Raw genomic sequence first — 19,686 nt, 5'->3', positions numbered from 1 at the left:
GGTAAGCGCTCAAGGTCAGAGACGGGGAGAGATTACCCGCAGGCATATGAACCGCACTGAGCCAGCTACATGCAAAAGCAGACTTTATTTTTCTCCTGTCCCCTGGCCTGTCCTCTCATCCTCCTCCCCTGTCCTCTTTTTCAATTGCCTCTTCCTCTCTTCTCTCACTTTCCTCCTTTTCTCAGCATCTCCTAGTTTGCTCCTTCACTGCCTGCTTCTCCTTTCCTATCCTCGTGCTGTCACTGCACTTGCTACTGGGCATGAACTCAGGTGTCTGTGCATTGTGTGAAGCCAATGCACTTGGAAGACAGGAGCAAACTAGATGTAGTGCCATACGGTTATATGCCTCAGTCAAGCTGCAATTACAATATACGTCCGTGTGATTACACAGATGCTTCGCATACATCTTCCCCCCCCAGCAAGACAGAAGATCTAATCAGCACAGTTTAAAGGTGGACACCCAAGGTTCTTGAATTATGGCCAAAATAATTTTTTATGGGGTCACCGTGACATTGACCTTTGACCTTCGACCACCAGATTCTAATCAGTGTATTCTTGAGCCCAAGTGGACATTTATGGCAAATTTGAGGGAACCCCCTCAAGGTTATCTTCAGATATTGCGTTTACAGAAATGAGATGGATGCAAAGTCAAAGTGACCTTGACCTTTAAACACCAAATTCTAATCAGCTCATTGTTGAGTTCAAGTGAATGTTTGTGTCAAATTTGAAGAAATTTCCTGTTGTTCTTCAGATAATGTGTTTACATGTATGTGCTGGACAGATGTATAGACATATGGACAACCCTGAAAACATAATGCCTCTGGCCCTGGCTATCACTGGCAAAGAGGCATTTAAATCAAACATGACCTTCTGAACAAGATATTTTCTCTCCGTGCAAACTTGAGGAATCGTAACCTCTGGCATTAAGCGGGTGTGACGGTCAGTGTATTGATGTGCCAGCACTGGTGGGGCAGCGCGTTGTGCCTGCGCTGCACTAAGTCCCACTGTGTAAGGGGAGCCCTTATTGGCACTGCCCTGAGACACACTCGATAGACACCCTCTATCAGATAGACACAAAAAGATAGAGGGAAAGGTGAAATCCAGCATCAGATGCTGCTGTATTCAGCTTTCAGTCTTGCTGCCACTTTATTTGCCGATTTTGCAGTTAATTTGTTTGTTGGTGGAGGAAATGTCAAAGAGAGAGAACTTCTTGAAACTACCTCCTTGCTGTTTGGCGCGATCAGAGTGTTGCCTACATTAATGTGTTTTCTGTGAGTAGCACATTTTTTTGTCAAGCAGGAGGACAACAGTGACATCTAATAGCACTGCAAACAAATCCTTTGTTAAGTTGTTGACATATTTTTATATTTCAAAAATTTCATCTGGTAAGACAGTTTGGATCTTGAGGGGAGCAACTACAATTCTAGACATTCACAGCAAAAAATAAAATGTAGGATTTCAGTAATCTGTGGAGTGCTGTGAGTCCCTCAGAACTATTTCCTCTTATGTTATTCTTTTTAGGAAATTGCCTGTTTCCTAAAAAATTAGAATAATTAGAATTTCATGCTTATTCAGAACCAACCAGAAAGATTAACTATGAGTAGGGAAATGTCATAACTAGATCAATATCTTTTTTCTTGTGTTCTTCCACAAACCAGGCCACGGAATAATTAATGATGTTTTTTTTTCAATGGGTAATTGAGAAAACACAAATAAACCTGCTTTTAACCAAGTCTACAGGATATCTTCCACATCTGACCTCTGTGCTTTGAGGTAATATGTTATTATTTAAAAATAAAAAATAAAAAAAGAGATCATTGCGCAACTTTCAAAAGGAAAAAAGAACAGTACATTAACAAAAGTCTGTAACATTGTGGAGTAAAAGCTCTTCCTTCCTTCAGGGAGTCCCTTTTTTTTAACCCAGTTATGCAATCTCACTAATGCATTTCATTTCTATGCAGAGCAAGACATCATTCAGTGTTATTCCCCATTCATGTGCATTTCTTTCCTAAGAAAATCAAACAGAAATGACATCATGTCTCATTGTGGCAGTGCGTTTCTAAAGAAACTCAGACAAGAATTCCTTCAAGCATCCTCACATAAAAGGTCTAGTACACCAGCTTTGTTGCATTGTACAGGCATTACAGTCTGCTTATATAGGGTACATTTTAAACGAATGGTGTGAGCTAAAATAAACTTAATTCCAGAGTCCAATATTTCAAGTAAGCAATAGTAAGATCTGCTTGTGCCTAAGGTACAAACTGAATCCTGTTGTATCTGCAAAATGTGCACATCACAGCCTCATTTTACTTTTCACACTGCAGGTACTGCCGAACACTAGAAAGCAGCATGTCAGCATGTCAAGTATTTGGCTTGATGTCAAGGTGACCTGGTGAAACTGAACATCATAGAATCAGGGGAGGTGAGAGTAAGAAAACTCATTGTTTAAGTGCTCTGAATAAGCCTTATTGTTACAAAGAATAAAGCAAAAAGTAAAGTTTAAGAGTATATTTTACGTGGGATCATTTATTTCTAGAGCTTTCTCTAAGGAGTGTGTGTGTTTTTGCATGAGAGTGCATCCACGCGTGTGTTCTCAGGAAGCATTAGACACAGACTGATGGGAGCTGTCAGTCAAAGGAGGTGTTGTGAGATGGGGTGGGAGGAAGGTCGGAGGGCTGTCGGCATCGATCCAACATGTCACAGCCTGAGCAGTTGGCCAGCTGAGTCCGTTTCAGCACAGGACTTTGGCTGGAGTGTGCGTGTGGAAATGTGTGTGTGTGGGTGTGTGCGCACATTTATGGGTAGTATGTTTGTCTAATGAATGTAATTGGAATACTTTGTGTTGAACTGCAAAGTCTTGATTAGCCATTTTATTATTTCGATTTACTGATGTGAATCTCCTGCTGTCGGCATCCAATAGATGATGGTAATTAACAAAAATCAGTGCAAATTGAGGAGGTTTAGTTAATTTACCTCATAAAAGGTATTCAGATTATGAATAATGGGTTACTAAGAGGGAAAGCAAGTCATTCTGAAGGAGTCCAATACTGCTACATTTAATGAATGGGCACAAGTGATATTCTTCTTTCACAGAAGGGATACATTTAGGAATATTGCCAATAGTGCCATTAATTTTGATGAGGGGGGACCATTTTAGAGCACTCACTGTAATGTGATGAGAGATTGGGGATTTTTGCTCATAGCATGAAGATCTGTCTTTCTTGATTTAAAGGCAAAGTGTGAAAGATTTAAGTGGATTTAAAGATATCTTGCATCGAGGATTGCAGATTGCAACCAGCCAAAGCTTCTCCCGGTTAGAAGACCCTCAGCATTCATCGTTCAGGAGATTTTTACTGGGAGCCAAATTATCCGCAGAGGTCTCTTCCTCTCCAAAAAACAGACCAGGTGCTAAAAACCAGTAATAACACTGAGCAAAGCAGTTTCATGTTATAAATAAATGTTTTGCCGACGTTTTTTGGCAAGTCAGAGATGAGCCGGTAGCCTAACACCTGCTAATGTATGCTGAACTTCCCTCTGATAACTTAAGACCTTAAAGGACAGTAACCTACTGATAAAAAACAATATTTTGTGCGCCTGAAGAAATAGAATTAAACTTTATAGTTTAGCATTTCGTTAATATTATTTCAATTAACTATGTGGCCTTACATGTCACAAATGTTACCTTTTGAAAGTGATAAAGGAAGTCTTTTTTTGTAAGAACACGCTACCAACAGATCCGGAGCCCCTGTGGTTTGTGGAGACTTCCATTACTGAAGTGGCCTGGGGTGCCAGTGCCTCTAAAAGCTCCACGCAGGATGCTCTCCCACCAGACTGACTGCCTGGAGGCCACAAAGAGGTCACATTGAAATGCATGTGTGGCGCATCAGATACAGAAAGAAAGACAGAACGGTGGGAAAAAAGAGGAACAGCTAGAGGACGAGAGAGAACACACAAGCTAAAGAGAAACCAAACGCCAGCAAAGCTGATAAAAAGTGTGCACCATTTCAACATAATGTACAGGTTCTCATCTGCAGCCTGACTGCTGTTCTTTACTTTCTAACTAAAATGCTGGTTGAGGCATCGGCTGCTAATGATGCTTAAGAACTTGTTGTCACTGTCCGTCTTTTTCATACCACTGCAGCAGCAAAATGCACATGGACACAGTCAACTGTATTGCTGTTGGCAAAATGAAACTCAATGGTTGGCTGATTATTTTCCACTTCACACATACACATCTGTTTTTACATTTTAAAAAATTGTTTTGCATGTTGCCATGTTGTTAATAGAATTTATTAGATATAACACCACCATATACATATGGTTTAGAGTGAGCAGCTGCAGTTTCAGTGTCCCTCCATCCCAGTATTGAGTGTAGCCTAAAGCAATAGTTTGGATTACTTCAAGAGAGGCTGTATGACTGTATAACTATCCATAGTCGGTGTATTACTTTAAGTACATGGAGGTCGGCATGCCCCCAGTTTGGAGAACTAGGCATCACTGCCGATACAGAAGCTTAGCTATGTGCTGCTGTTGATGGGGGCAGCAGCAAAATGGATTTAATCACTAAAAAATTCCATCTAAAAAAAATAATCTCATCTTAAGTCTACACTATGTTGAGAATATTTTCACTGCTTCACCTTGACGTCAGATAGCCCCTTTTCTTTCGGCTCTATATGTTCTCAGTGCAGAGCTTCTGTATCCCTATGCATTAGTGCAACTGCGCTGCCCTGTAAAGTCTGACAAGTTGATCTTACTTAAAGTAATCTTGGAAAAAGATTGCCTTAAAAATGAAAGTAAATATAACTATAAATCTTAATTTATGTTTAATTTATATCTAAGTGTTAAGTTTCCTTGAAATTTAGCTGTATTTACTTAATTTTGTGAAGTTGTCGCGATTTAAAAATAAGTGAAAATTGTTATTTTTTTAAGTGTTGGCACCTTGAGTAAATCAAGTTAGTCTAACTTGACTTGATCATGACAAAGAGGATTTTGCCAATGATGAAGTTAGGAGATCTGTGAGTTCTGTTTCGTTAATATGTTTAAAAATATACAAATATGACTGACTAGTATGCAAGCAGCATGCAAACTTGGTTTGTTTCCTGAAACACTACTCAAGTTTTTCATAATCATCCAACCTAAATAAGTTGGCATAAATTGACAACATTTTAGTAAAAAGTACAGTTAAAATATATTTTGCACAGCAGTACATTGCTTCTCTGCAGTGGTGGTACTCCTGTCAGCTTCTCCAAACTGGGAGCATCAGCTCATATCTACTGTAGGTAATACACCTGCGATAGATAATACTACCCCACTTCAATGCCCTTTAATGCACAGCTTCAACATGAAGCAGGCTCTTTAAAAATCACATTAGTCATACACGTATATCTTGTCATATTAATGGTAACTCTAGTAACTCCTGTGACCCATCGCCTACCTGTGACGAACAACTTAATGGGATCCATCTCTAATTCATTTTGACAGCGATGGCAGCAAGCCAGCAGAGACTTCATTCATATTCAAACAGCTTCTAAATACTGTGTCGCCATGTCAGAGAGACAGACAGAGAGAGAGAGAGCAGAGAAAGTTAAAGAGAGCACTTGTTTTGAGAAGAAATCGGGCTTTATTGTCATAAGAGAGCAATTAAGACTCCAGGTAGAGTGGTGATATTGCAGAAAGACTATGAAATAGAAAGCTGAATTAGCACCAGGTCAGTCAGTCTCGGAGGGATGATGTCGATTTGCAGCTACAATATGTAACATACAGTATAACACAAGAAATGATTAATAAGAGCAATAATGTGCAGTTATGCAGATAGTCAAGTAAAGCAGTAAACAAAAAAAACATCGAAGAGTTATTGATTTGTGGATCTATCTACAGGATACAAATTGCAACTATGTACTCTGTGTGTGTTTGTGTATGTTTGTGTGTCGGCGTTGGACTATATCTGTGGGTATGTGCGTTATATTTAAGACTTTTTAAGACTTATATAACCAAGTTTTAATGACTGTCATCGGATCTTATGAGAAGGGTAGGGTACTCATACAACAGGCTGCTGAGTGGTATGCCAGGGTGCACGTGTATGCGTCTGTGTGTGCACATTACAGTGATCAGAGTGTACTGTACGTGCCTCATTGTGTGTATCACTGCCCCAGGCTGCTGACCCTCAGTATAGCTGCTTTCTTCCTGAGCAACCATGTGAGAGATTGCGGTGGGTCAGTCAGTCTTGTTTGCTCAGAAGACAGAACAACTTCCCCCTATGATGACGGCTAAGCCCTTTCAGTTTTTACCACCTTGGCTTTCTGATGGAAAGACTTATGGGACAGAAAACACGGAAACCTCAGCCAAGCATGAGAGCTGGTTTTCTACTCGATTAAACTGGTTTCACGGAGGACTCATGTGCCATCGATTGCCATGATGGACTTGCTGTTCCACCTTCATATGTTCCAGAAGATCCCCCAGTAGTAGTATGATAAAGTAATAATTCATTGAATTTTCTTGGTTTTTCTACATTATATTTGCTTTTCTCATAGCTCAGTGACAGGTGGCTTAAAGTGAAAATCCTGTGGTGCATATAAAGTGACAAATTAAGCAATGATAGCAGTTTGGCTTGGCTGAGAAGAGATTATTGGTCAGTGCAGAGCAACATTGAGCATTTGGCACAAGATATTGCAACATGGTAACCGGGTCCCAAACTTTCTCACTTTACAGCTTAAACATTACAATAAAATATGTTTCTGAAAACATTAAAGGGGTGAAATAAGCAATATAGTTGCAGATTATTGATCCTTACTTGGTCAGCGCTGCCTAGTTTGACAATTAGACCACAGTTCAACAGCTGTGATTAACATGATTGACAGCTGTATTAGGACTCTTCGACTCTGACTGGTTGTTTTCAGTGCGCCACAGTAGATTCTAGCATGTCACTGGACGCAGTAACAGCGGAGGACGGACAGGATTTTTTTTCAGACTATCTGATGTAGTGACAGTTTCAACAAATATGTTATTTTCATAAAAGTTACCAACTGTAGCTTTTAGTATGAATTTATATGAAAATTGCATCATTAAATAGTAAATAGGTAATACTTATTAACAAAATAATGAATAACTAATCCAAATGAGTAAATGAAAGTAATGATGAAAGTGAAAGATTAGGTTGAATATGTTGCAAGTGTAGATCTAGAGTCACTAAACTCAACATACAAGCAGAAATTGCCTCATTTATTGCATACATTACAAACTGCAGCAATTATTTAAATAAAAAGCAGTTTTCCTGGAAGAAGACAATGTTTGTCTTCCAAGAAAAAGAGCAAATAAAGTCAAGTTAGTGTCCCCTAAATGCTTGTGACAGCAGCCTCTTCACCACCTTAACTACCTTTGCTGAGTTTGAGGTACTTACTGTGTGCGTGTGTGTGTGTGTGTGTGTGTGTGTGTGTGTGTGTGTGTGAGAGAGAGATAAAGAGAAAGAGAACTGGAAAGAGACAGGGGAAGAGAGAGAATGACAGACAAAGAGAGTTAATCAAATGATTAATTGGAGAGTAAAATGGAGTCCATCCAGTAAACACACACTGCTGTCCAGCTCACACTTCAACCACTAAGACACTTGTTTCTCTTGGTTTACAGTTTTTATAAAAGCCTCATTTTAAGCTTCAGCCATCAAATGTAGGGGTCATGAATAATTAACACATTCCGAAATCTGCCTGTAAAATAACAAATTGTACACATTTTTACATGCTTGATTTTTATTATTACTGGTATTACCCTAAATGGATATTTATGTATAAAACTAAGGTTTATTAAATTTTTTAAGCTTTAAGCACTTCATAGTAAGTTATTTTTATATTAAAATGAATGCCTCAGTTCAAACTATTAAGTCTCCCTTACTCTTGATATAAACTCCACCATTTCAAAATGTGCAGCTGATTAGTTCTTCATTTATCCAAACACGTACACAGAACCAGATCAGAAGAGCTGTGGATAATTGGAGACGACTGTTTCGACCATATATGAACTGAGTACAAATCGTGTTGGTCCCTAAAACTACAAATCCTGAATGCTGAAGTGAAGCATTGCTTTGATATTTAAGAGGAGGTGATGCTAATGTGACACCTGTTTAATCTGTTATTCTTCTCTCTGTGCCAGATTTAAGTGTCTCTCTCTCTCTTATGCATGCACACACAAACACACACACACACACACACACACAGATCACTGATATACTGTCGCTTCAGTTACCTCCCGCTTACATCTAATGGCAACAGCTAGAACGTTGATTATCTTTTTCACATTCGTCTTTTTAGACTCTCCATGGAAGTCCCCTCTTCTTCAAACACACTGTTTTTTTTTTAAGTAAGTAATCTGCGTCTTATTTATGAGACTGTTGGACAGATAGGACTTTAACAATCCAAATACAGTAGTTGTCTGTCATTTTTTCCAAATAAAGCAAATATTGCTTTATATTAGATTTTTTTTATCTAGGGGTTTGCACACTTTAGGAAGGTTTTTTTTTTTTTAAATGTATTTAAAAACAAGCTGTTAATTGATGTTTTACTTTATTTATTAACTTTTTATTATTATTTATGTATTGTATTTAGCTCATAAAATAAAGTGTAAAATGAAAAACTTTCACTTTAATCTTGTTGTCCTCCTCGCTGTCTCTAGGGATTGTGTGGGTGTTTGGCAAAGATACAAGTATAAACTTTGGTAAAAACTTTGGAGAACCTTGGTGTCCGCAGGCGTGGCCAAGTCATTTCTGCTTGTCTGAGTGATTGATAGCATTGCAGCTGGTCCCATCTATTCAGCTGTACTGTATTATACACTTAAAGTGGGAAAAGCTGGCCTCCTCTCATCTCTTTTCCCCCAAACTTCTATTCATTAGCATAGAACTGTTTGTTGATTGTGCATCTGTGTGTTTAGAACAGAGTCACTAATTCAAATTCAAGATGTTGCGTCGATTTTTGCCAGTTTATTTCATAATAATACATCATAATATTTAATGCATGTTTTGACTAAAAATTGTGTCGATAAGGCAGGAAGGAGAATACTCTTTGCACGTGTATCTTGTTGCACCTCTTTGTGACTTTGCCAAATGTGTGTGTGCATCTTCAGGAAGGGTATCAAATAGATAGTCTCTCCACACCCTGAGGCCATTGGCAATCAGATGTTAAGTGGTCTCAGCATTATCTGAGCCTTAGCAGACAGTTTTGAGTCAGCTCAATCAATCCACATCCATCCAGTACAGAAAAGCACCACCTCCAGTTTACTGGAGAAGGTCCCAGAGGAGGGGTGTTCACCAACGTGGCAAAAAAACAAACTACCCACGGTCATTGAGCACTGTGCATGAGCCAAGATGAAGGTCCTTGAAGAATACAATCTGTCAATAGAAACCCCACTGGAGTCTGGACTAAAAGAAAAATGCTACTTAAAGGATATCATTGTTATTGTCATAGTGGACCCTATATGCCCATGTTAATGTGTCTAAGTGACTAATGGGAAAAACAACTTTTTTAATTGGTTCAATTTTGAGCAAGAGGGTTGCCATACAACTTTAGTGGGCAGCTGAACATCATTAATCAAATTTGGATTTGCTTTGTTTGTCAAATTAATTAGCTTCCACAAATATTAACCTAGTATGAAAATAATCCTGCAAACTCATTCTTTGTTGTGTTTACTTAATTCATCAAATGCAATCAGTTTTCCAAAAAACTACCGCATAAACAACTGTTCAGTTAAGTCAGACAAATTTGGTTTGATTAAGTTCATATCACTTAGAAAAAAGCAAGTTAATTAAACTAGTCTTTTTAAAACTGACTTCACAAAGTAAACCTTACAAATTAATTTAAAGTAAACATAACATGAGAGTAGTTATATTAACTCGCCTTTTTCAAGGCAGTCGGACACAGATACAAATGATATAAACCGAAGCCACACTGCTGAAATAGGCTGAAATAAACCCTTAATTCAATCAGCTGGATGTGCAAATATGCCGGCTGTAGACAACCTTATATTACAGTTTATGTAATAGTTTATGTAACAGTTTAAGAATCTGGAGGGTTTGCAGTGGCGATTTTTTTTTTTAAATCTTCAAAAAAAGGGCTATCTCTGTAGGGATCCTTTCCAAAATGTTGTCAGACATGTAAAATAACAATCTGAGCCTGTCAGTGGCAAAAAACAAGCACTTTAAGTGGACGCAAACTGACACTGCACAAAATGCCCAGAGTGGTCACATTTCAGCTTGTTCCGCCACTGTCAATGAAGCCGTCCTGCTCAATACTGGACCATTTTCAAAAATTGTTCCTTCCATTAGTCACTTAAACACAAAACATAAGAAAACAGTGGCCAAATTGGAAAATACCAAAGTTTCCCTTTAATGTTAATACCTCTCACATTAAAACCCACTTCAGTTAAAACATAGCTATTTTTAGATCATGGACAGGGTTAAGGGCATGAGCGGGTAGTCGTGTAGTACTTCATAGAAGATGTGAACTTTGAAGATGTAGGACTTTGTGTTGCACACAGTACACAGAGCAACACTTCTGGCAAGCGAGAAAATGTTTGCTGCTGCAATTATTTTTAATACTATTTTTACATGAAAAACTTTCTTGTGGGAGAGAAACTAATTAGCTCACCATTTAGAGGGGAGGGGAACAAAGTGTGGCCCCAGTGGGACTCTCAGCAGGTAAAATCAATGATGATTTGTGCAACAGCTTCTCAAATGGCTATGCAGTGAACCGCATGCTGATACAGGCTTGCTGTGCATGACAGTGCTTGATGGATGGATAAATAGATGGATGGCCACAAGTAGCACGACGGCCCAGAGCATCCCTCGCACACTAACAGAGGCATATGCAAGCAAATGCTTTACAGTATACACATAAAACAGTAAGGAGAAACACAATTGTGGGGAGATTTGTGAATTAAGGAAGTGACACTGTGCCATTTTCCCTGTTGAAGAGAGAGCTGTAAGAGTTTCATATCGCCAGTGTTGATGGAATAGAAAAGGGCACAAATGTTCAATAACACTGTGAACATCACATGATGTCATGTAAAAAAAAAAAAGCCAGGATAATCCATTTGTTGATCACTAATGTAATCACAACTGAGATTACCGGCATGTTTTGTCTGTTTTAACTGTCCTCATTTGCTTTTTTCTCTAGAAACCAGAGAGCAACAAAAACAAAAGGATGAAACATTGATGATAATTGAGTCCTGAATGTATTTTTAAATATGCACATGATGCATTAGAAATTACACTTTCTGTGTAAAGCTCTTTAGTGAGCAACCTATGCTTTGGTTAAATCATTATGAACAAAAATGTCAAGTATATAGCTGATAATAAATGTGTGTCCAAACCTTACTATGTAGTAGATAACACCACAAAAAACCTTTGCATGCCTAAACAATGATTACAAAAATATTAACTGTAAGGCTTTGGGCCTGTGTCCATATAGTTTAAGCAGAAAATCGGTGGCGGCTTCACAGCAAGCTCTCCCAGCGCCTTTTCTTATGACGGGCTGCATGTGAGTTTTGTTTCTATGTAAACAATATCTCAACATTAACATCAGCTAGTAAGCTAACATCACGGTTACCACAGGTCTGACTAAACAGCTAAAAAGCAGCAGTGACATCACCAGTGCTTTTCTGAAAAGTTCAGAGATTTTCAACTAAAAACGTCAGAAGCGGCCAAACAATCAAGGCAAAGCACTCTAAAAAAAGATGCTGGGTGTGGCACTTTCTCTTTAGCCATCTGCATGCAACTGCAGACGCCCGCTCCTCACATCATCTACATCATGTCAAACTGCACATTTTTAAGATGTCCGAAACATGTTCAGATAAGAAAATCTGTGTTACCTGTCTTTCAGCTATCATAAAACCACAAGCAGTGAACAAGATATCAATGTAGTTTCTTTGCTTGTTAGCCTTGAAGACAAGATAATGAGCATTTCCTCAGGCATGACTCAGCCAACATGTTGTTGTAGGGGCTCCCTCCTGCAATGTGAATAAGTGTGATGAGTGTTTTTCCGTTGCTTGTTGTAAGTCATACAGAATAGAGTAGCATCTACCCTCAGAGACCTTTGGAGGCTCTGGAGATTTTTTTTTCCAGAGGTCATGTAACACTAATAGGTAATTCTGTTGAACCTTTGCTCTTGCTGAAACTTTTGTGCGGAGGTCTTACACACTGTCTTATAGAGGTTGATTTGCCTGAGGAGCACAAGGCTAACATGAATTCAATTTGCACTTGTCATCATCTTTTCTTGCTGATGGCTAAAACAATTGTATCTTCAATGTTGCAGCAACACAAGAGAGTCAGAAAAACAACAGTCTGCTCAGTTAGAAATCCTTCTAGCCAATGTTTCCCCATCTCAAAATAAAAAGGGTTTTGTGATATTTTTATCTTTTGAGAACCCTTCTTGTGTACTGTTTTATGATAAATTTGTGACACCCTCGTCTTCTTCTTCTCATGCGTTGTTTCACTCTGAAACTTCTACATCTCCATATTTACCCTCCCTTCAAACCTCTCTCTCAGCTGACAATGTCTTTTATAATTCCCCATTCTTTCTGTCACCACTGTTATTTTTACTCCTGTTTCCACTTTCTCCATCTCAACTCCATTTCACCCTCTTCACACCCAAATCCCCTTCGTCTCCACCCCATGTCCTTCCTTTGGTGTTGTCACTCGCCCCTTCTGAACGCCTGCCTTCCCTTGCAGGTATTCCTTCCAGGATGAGGAGGACATGTTTATGGTGGTGGACTTGCTCTTGGGAGGAGATTTGCGCTATCACCTCCAGCAGAACGTCCACTTTTCAGAGAGCACCGTCAAACTCTATGTCTGTGAACTGGCCCTGGCCCTGGGATACCTCCGCAGCAAGCGCATCATACACAGGTGTGAAGTTTTCTTTTAATTTTCTTACTGTAAACCATTTTTTTCTTTAGACTATTATATTCTTGTTTGTAAAATAACCTTTAATACTGCAGAAGTGTTTGCTGCCCTCTCTATTTTTACAAATAACTCAAGAGAAATGGTCTTCGACTAGATACCCCATTATTTCTCTTCCTGCTACCGTACATGTCCCTGTTCTGTCTCTCTCCCTTGTTTTTCGCCACCTAGTTTGAGCATTATCTACCCTGGTGTTCTTTTCTCCTTGGCTGTCTACTTCCATATCATTTTCTAATATGACTGCTCCAGCACTGTGCAGAAAGGTCAAGTTGTCTTGACATGGAGGTCACACCTGACACAACAGTTTACCCTGAGCTGCAGACTATGGCCATCATGAAATGCACCAGTTCTGTCTCCTGCTGCTGTGTCAATGCCTTATTTCATTTGTAAAATGCAGGTTAAGTGCTTCTCAGGCAGAAATATCTGCTGCTATGGCAGAGCCATCAACTCAAATAGCCAAGAAAGACATGGCTACAGCCCAATATTATTATTTTAAGTTGTTGAAGTGAGTCATAGAGTGTTGGATATCCTGTTACAGCCAATGATGCTGCCAAAAATACATTGAATACATTAAGTGAGCGAAAAGTTAAAAGCTGTCCCTCTTCTCCTTACTGGTATCACATTGCAAATGTACCTAATTTATAAAGGGACAATGAACATGCAGTGAGATGCAAAACTCCAGCAGCCCTGTCTCATACTATAATTTTCTCAACTGCTTTGGCAAATATATATTTGGAGAAAACATTTACTGATGTTGTTTCCAATCTTGCAAGTGTGTCATTGTTAAAACTGCGTACAAGTCAGACAGATGTCGTCAGTATGGCTGGTTGTTTGAAGGACAGGATTTTGACCCTGCAGTTCAGGATTTGTTTAGCATGATGTGCCATGTGTGGTTACAGTGGATTTTTTTTACCCCCAGTGGCACAGAAAACTAGGTCTTTATTAAAAAAAGGTTTATATCAAGGACTTTCATTCCTAATTTCCCCTTTTCCCTTTTAAAGGCAAAGTCGACCCCTCCCTGGGTTTAATTTTGTAAATTAAACATATTTTACATTCCACAACACTAATTTCAGCTGTACAACAGCAGAGTTATTTCATACCACTCTGTTGATCTGATCGATTTCAGTCTTTCCACTTGCTTGACCTGTGTTAAGATACTGTCAATGAAAAATTTCTGCGGATTTTTCACAATAAAAGTCTTCCAGCCTCCCCTTTATTGGTAAGCTTTTGGTGACTAAAACATAACGCCATGAACTGATGGAATTTGGGCAGTGGAAATGTACAACAGAATTTAGGCTACATACCTACAGCCGAAACATAAGTTGCACGGACGCAGCTCAACTTGTCTGTCGTAGCATGCCTGCAGCAGAGAGTGTCTATTACAATCAGCTGAAGATGAACAGAAGCCACGCTTCCCACACAGGCACTGCACTGCTCAACACATTGTTAAATGGCTATTCGATCTATTTTATTCTCAAAGCGCAGCTCTGCGACCCTCCAACAGGTAAAAACTATGTGGAACTGTATAAAAAAATGAGTACAGTGTTTAAAAAAAAGATCAATATCTCCTTATACCAGAGGGAATGCAACGCAAAATAACAACCATTTAGGAGTTTTTACATTTCACAGAAAAAAACACATCAATCAGATCAATGCATCAAGTAGTTAATCCAATCCAGTTAATTCATTCAGTGCCAGTTATATAAAACACACTTCCAAGCCCTGCATATAAAACACACTTCCAAACCCTGCATAACCAACAGAATTATCAATCTGCAAAACTTGCACACAGTAAAACTGGGAGCAACCATGGTTTCTCACACATTCATTAACTTGTGGCAGCCTGTGACAAATAAAACATCTGTTGACGATGATTTTATATTTTTGGAGCTGTACTGTTTATTAGATGTACTATTGAAGTATACACTGTTCAAATATCGTACTCTGGTTACAGACAGAGCTGCTGATGACAGGCGCAGTGAAAGTGAATCTTAACTGTTTATTGCACTGTAAGTTCACATCTGCAGCCGCTGCTCCTCTCATCCACCACTCTGATCAGCTCTGACCACATCAACAAATTGATAAAGTACCCTGCAACTCAAACTATTGCTACCGCCTCACATTGACTTTTATTATGTAGGAAACCCTGCAGTAAACACCGCTGGAGGTAAAAAATCTATGCCACTTGTATTCCAGCTGTTAGACATGCAGCCAAAACACAACATCATGTATACATTCTGCCTTTTAATGATTTACAAGAGTATAAGTGCATACATTTTTTGCATGGGCGACGTGAGTAGTGCATGAATAGTGCTTTGCTTGAATATCTGAGGCACTGTGATGTCAATACTCTATCCACTGCTTTGACTTACTCCTCCACTCTGGTGACTAAGCAAAGAGGTATACAGAGAAAGAGAGGCCTTCTCAGATCGTGACTAATAGGAAGCATCACTGCAACAGAGAACAGTAATTTATCAGCACCCCCAGATAACAAATTACGCCATTTAACGTAAGGCAGACCACTTGCTCTTGTCCATGCTCTTACACCTCCACAGAAGAGAGAGAGAGAGCGAGAGAGAGAGAAATGGGACGGATTATTAATTTACTTATTCATTGGGTCCATCGAGGAATATGAATATTTAAATTATGTTTTCTATTTCAGTGCTGGAGAGACAGACTTGCCACTTGATTTGCAGGTGTTGGGGGCGTTTGTTTAGACGGAATCAACATCTTTTCAATCTGCATTCATTAGCTTCAAATAGGAAGAGGAGCTGAAAGTAACACTCAGCTCATCTCCATGGAAATTGAATATATAATTTTCTCCATCAGATGTGGACGCGCTGACTTTGGTGCGGCAAGCGAATGCACTTAAAGCTGTTAGAAAGCGTTTGTGTGTTTGCACATGCACCTGTGTATTCAGCATGTGTGTACATGCTGGATGTACACTCTCGTCCTCCTTTGATCTTTGATGATTTTGATGATAATGAGGGGAGTAATGATGATAATGACATTAATCACATGCAACATGACGACATGGTATTCATGTTATTTTTAAGTTTGATCAAGACATGCTTGACATGCTTGGTAGTAGTTTGGTTCATTATCATGACTAGATGTCCAACAAAAGCAGCCATAACCCACATGGACCCATTATTAAAAGAAATTACAAATAGTACAAAAATATCAAAGTGGAATAAAATCCCTCAGAGTGTTTCTAAAGCCCCTTTACCACTGAACAAAAAAAACCTGAAAACACCCACAAACATCTGGCTTTTGAATTTAACAGGAAAGGTTACATCGACATTAACTCCCCAGTAAACTAATTATATTATTCATTATTCATAATCATCCATTATTATTCGAGTTATTCATTGACTCCAATTGGCTTTAATTGGCAGTGATGGAAATACCACACTTAATTTTGCCAGAGCCAGAGCACTAACTGTGCATTTTCCTACAATAGGTAATGCACCTAAATATGTAAGTATCCCACATATTTTGAAAGGCTACAATTATGTCACCAATGTGCTGACCTGAGTATACAAGGAAGCCGTTCTAAGTGGTCTTTTAGGCAGGTTGGGGTAGTGGAAGGGTCACAAAAATCCAGACTTTCCCTCAGGTCTTTCCCCTGGCGGGCTCAGAGCCATATGAACTTTGAGACATTTTAGGTAGGGTCTTGCCATTAACCGCCCTTACTGTTTACCGTTAAGTTTATTGGTGGAGCACTAATTTGCAGGATATTATAGGAACGGTTGGGCTCGCATTTTCGTAGGATATCATACCTCCTGCTCTGTGAGAATACCTTTACCAGCCACCATAAAATACCATGAGTATCTGTCCAAACAGCGATACAATATTGTTCAAAATTTTGTCTGCATCAGGTCTGAGAAAGGAACTGAAAAAGTAAGAGATATTTTTCAAAAAAAGTATATTTTCACTAGCCTCCATGCTATTATTTTGTTATTTGTTTGTTGTTATTTTGTTATTTACTCAACAACAACAACAACAACAACAAAAAACAGAAAGACATACTCATCTGGGAATGGGAATGCAGCCTATCTCCTACAAGTCTACGAAGTCTACAAACAACTGTCTACAAACTACAAAGTCTACAGACAACTGCACATTTTAGTGGGAAAAAGGTAAAGCTTAAATTTCAGTTCATTCCAATAGTACCAAAAAAGTCTTGATTAGTGGTAGAGAAGACGGCATACAACATGGTGTCGGCAGCATAAAGACTGACATCACAGTGCTGAGTCAGAAAAGAAGTATAATTCATGTACAGATTACATAGCAGGGGGCCTCATACTAATCCTTATGGATTACCATTACTAACTATTTGGGGACTTGATTTGAAACTACAGACAGCATCTAGAGTGTATGTACCCCATCTGGGTTCAAGGCAGAGGCACAGTGTTTTTTGACAAACAGAAAGTTTACCTCAGGGATATGAACACAAAAACTATGTTAGTATCTCAGAAATTGCTAAGTTTAGACATTGGGTTTGGTGTAGTCAAGGTCAGGTTACAGACGTTGGAGGGAGTTCTGTCTCTGTAACTATACTGGGATCCATAATACCATGACAGCAGCAGAGCCAACAACAGACATCTCTGTGTTTAGTATTGCTAATTACTTTCAATAATGAGCTCTTGCACTCTATGCCACTGTATGGCAAATATGAACAATCTCAAGGGAGTCAGGGCAGAGCAGCAATGAGGTTAACAACAGCAGTTCAGCTCATCTTGACAGAGCCTGGATGGAAAATCAAAGAGACGACAGCATCATCATGGGACATACAGGAGCCTCAGAGCATGAAGTATGATGCAAGGTGGAGGTTAATTTAATTCCACCGTGTTATTAGGTAGAAATGGATTTTACTTGAAGCCTAAAAAGTAGTGAACATCTTGGAAGTATTTATAATACGGATCTTTAAAAAAAAAAAAGTTAATATTAATGTCTGAGATATGATTGCCAAAACTTAGAAAACTGTTGTAACTACCAGCTATGCTTTAAATTAATGTTTTTCTCACGATTTAGAAACAAAGAAACCTTCATCACAGTGCAAAATCTTTTATCATAAGTTGAAAATTGAACCCACATTTCAAAGACACAAAGTCATCACATCACATTCAATGTAGTACTACAGTCCTTCTTCTTGACTAAGTAATCCTTTTTCGATAAGAAAGAATAATTTGGAGTGTTTATTTGTATTTTGGGACATCATGCTCAGAATATGATAGACCTCAGGGATGTGATATGTCTGGTTTAGTTCAATTCAGGGTCAGTGAGTCAGTGTTTTTAACCTTAAGCTCTCTGAGGAGTTTGTATTATTGACATCAGACTGAGTTTCAATTAAATGCCATCTTCAGAGACTCAATGAGTCTCTCCAAACAAGTGGAAAGATAAATGGCAAGTGTGTGACAGGGGAAGGCAATGTGCGTGTGCGTACATTTACCTCACCACAGCCTCTTTGACATCAACAACAATTACCTCAGGCTGAATCCTCAGGTGCATTTGTTGCCTCCTGGAATCCTCATCATGGGAAGACTTGCATTTTGTCAGCCAGCTGATGCTTTTAAGAGGTCAATATTCCTTACAGCTTCATTTAGCAAACACATTGCCCATTTAAATGGTTAAGGGACTAATCATTTGGGTCTTATCAAACTGACAGAGATAAATAGAGATACTACAGGCAGATTTTTTAGACAATGATTTTGTCAAGGTATTATATTAACCTATTATTGTATATTAATTATTGTTTGCTAAAATGATGTATGGATACACTGCTTCTTGTTTTTTAACTGTATCTTGAAAGGTGTCCTTGAGTGCTTTGAAAAGTGCGTATAAATAAAATGTATCAGTAGTATTAAAAGAACCCAGCTGCATCTACAAGGCACTTAGTAAATATACAACTTTATACTTATGACACATTTTTAAAGATTTAACACACTGGTTTGGGGCTGAGTGCCACTGAAGGTTGTAGAGTATCGAGAGACAGACTAACACATTGGTTGGTTTAGGTTGTTCCATGGAAATTGTCCAGCCTATTTATTCAGTTTCCTGAAGCGTACTGAGACCCAGCTGTTGCAGCAGCAAGCCTATTTCAGCCAAGGAGGATTCTCTTTTGCAAGCTCTTTCCCCCATCTCTCTTTTTCTCTCTGACACACACACACACACACACACACACACACACACACAGAGTTTATAGTGCCTTTCCCTCAAAATCCCTCTATTATCACTTCCACTTTTTTCTCTCTTGTGCCATTTTCTCTACCCACTGTACTTATTTCTTTCCCATGTTCTTCTCTCCCTCATCCTCATTTCTTAGTCTCGGTTGTACATCATCTTTCTCTTTTTCTGAGGGAGTGGCACAAAGCATAGCTCAGCTTCAAATAATTTATTTACTCCTTCATCCCTTTCTCCTCTAGAGACCTTTTGCCAAGTTGCCAAAAGGGAATATGGTCTTAATTCACCTAACTGGTTAATTGAAGGTGAAAGGAGAGAAAAAGTCTCAGTGGGTCTTCTCATGGATGGTTCTTAAGATGGAAATATGCAGCACTGCAGATTTCATGGAGGCAGACTCAGTCGTTACTCTCCATCAGCTGCTTGAAATGGCGAGCGTTTGTCATGTCGTCAAGTGAAGTATTCTTTATTCATGGAGTGTGTTAATGTTTTATTTCCCAGCGAAAGACGAAAAAGAAGAACCAGGAGGGAGGGGAAGGCAGAGCAGGGAGAAATTATATACTCATATT

The 19,686-nt window shown here is 38.9% G+C and overlaps 1 protein-coding gene across 1 annotated transcript in view; it reads left to right on the top strand.

The window, feature by feature from the left end:
- Window positions 1–19,686, top strand: part of stk32a (serine/threonine kinase 32A) — a 62,828-nt gene that overhangs the window by 2,492 nt on the left and 40,650 nt on the right. The window contains exon 2 of the mRNA XM_042499664.1: window positions 12,707–12,880. Coding sequence (XP_042355598.1) covers window positions 12,707–12,880 — 174 coding nt within the window. The remainder of the gene's footprint in view (window positions 1–12,706; window positions 12,881–19,686) is intronic.

The sequence above is a fragment of the Plectropomus leopardus genome, chromosome 13 (genome assembly GCF_008729295.1).
Source record: "Plectropomus leopardus isolate mb chromosome 13, YSFRI_Pleo_2.0, whole genome shotgun sequence".
NCBI lineage: Eukaryota > Metazoa > Chordata > Actinopteri > Perciformes > Serranidae > Plectropomus > Plectropomus leopardus.
Note: the sequence above shows the minus strand (reverse complement) of the source record. Positions and strands in the feature narration are given on the sequence as shown.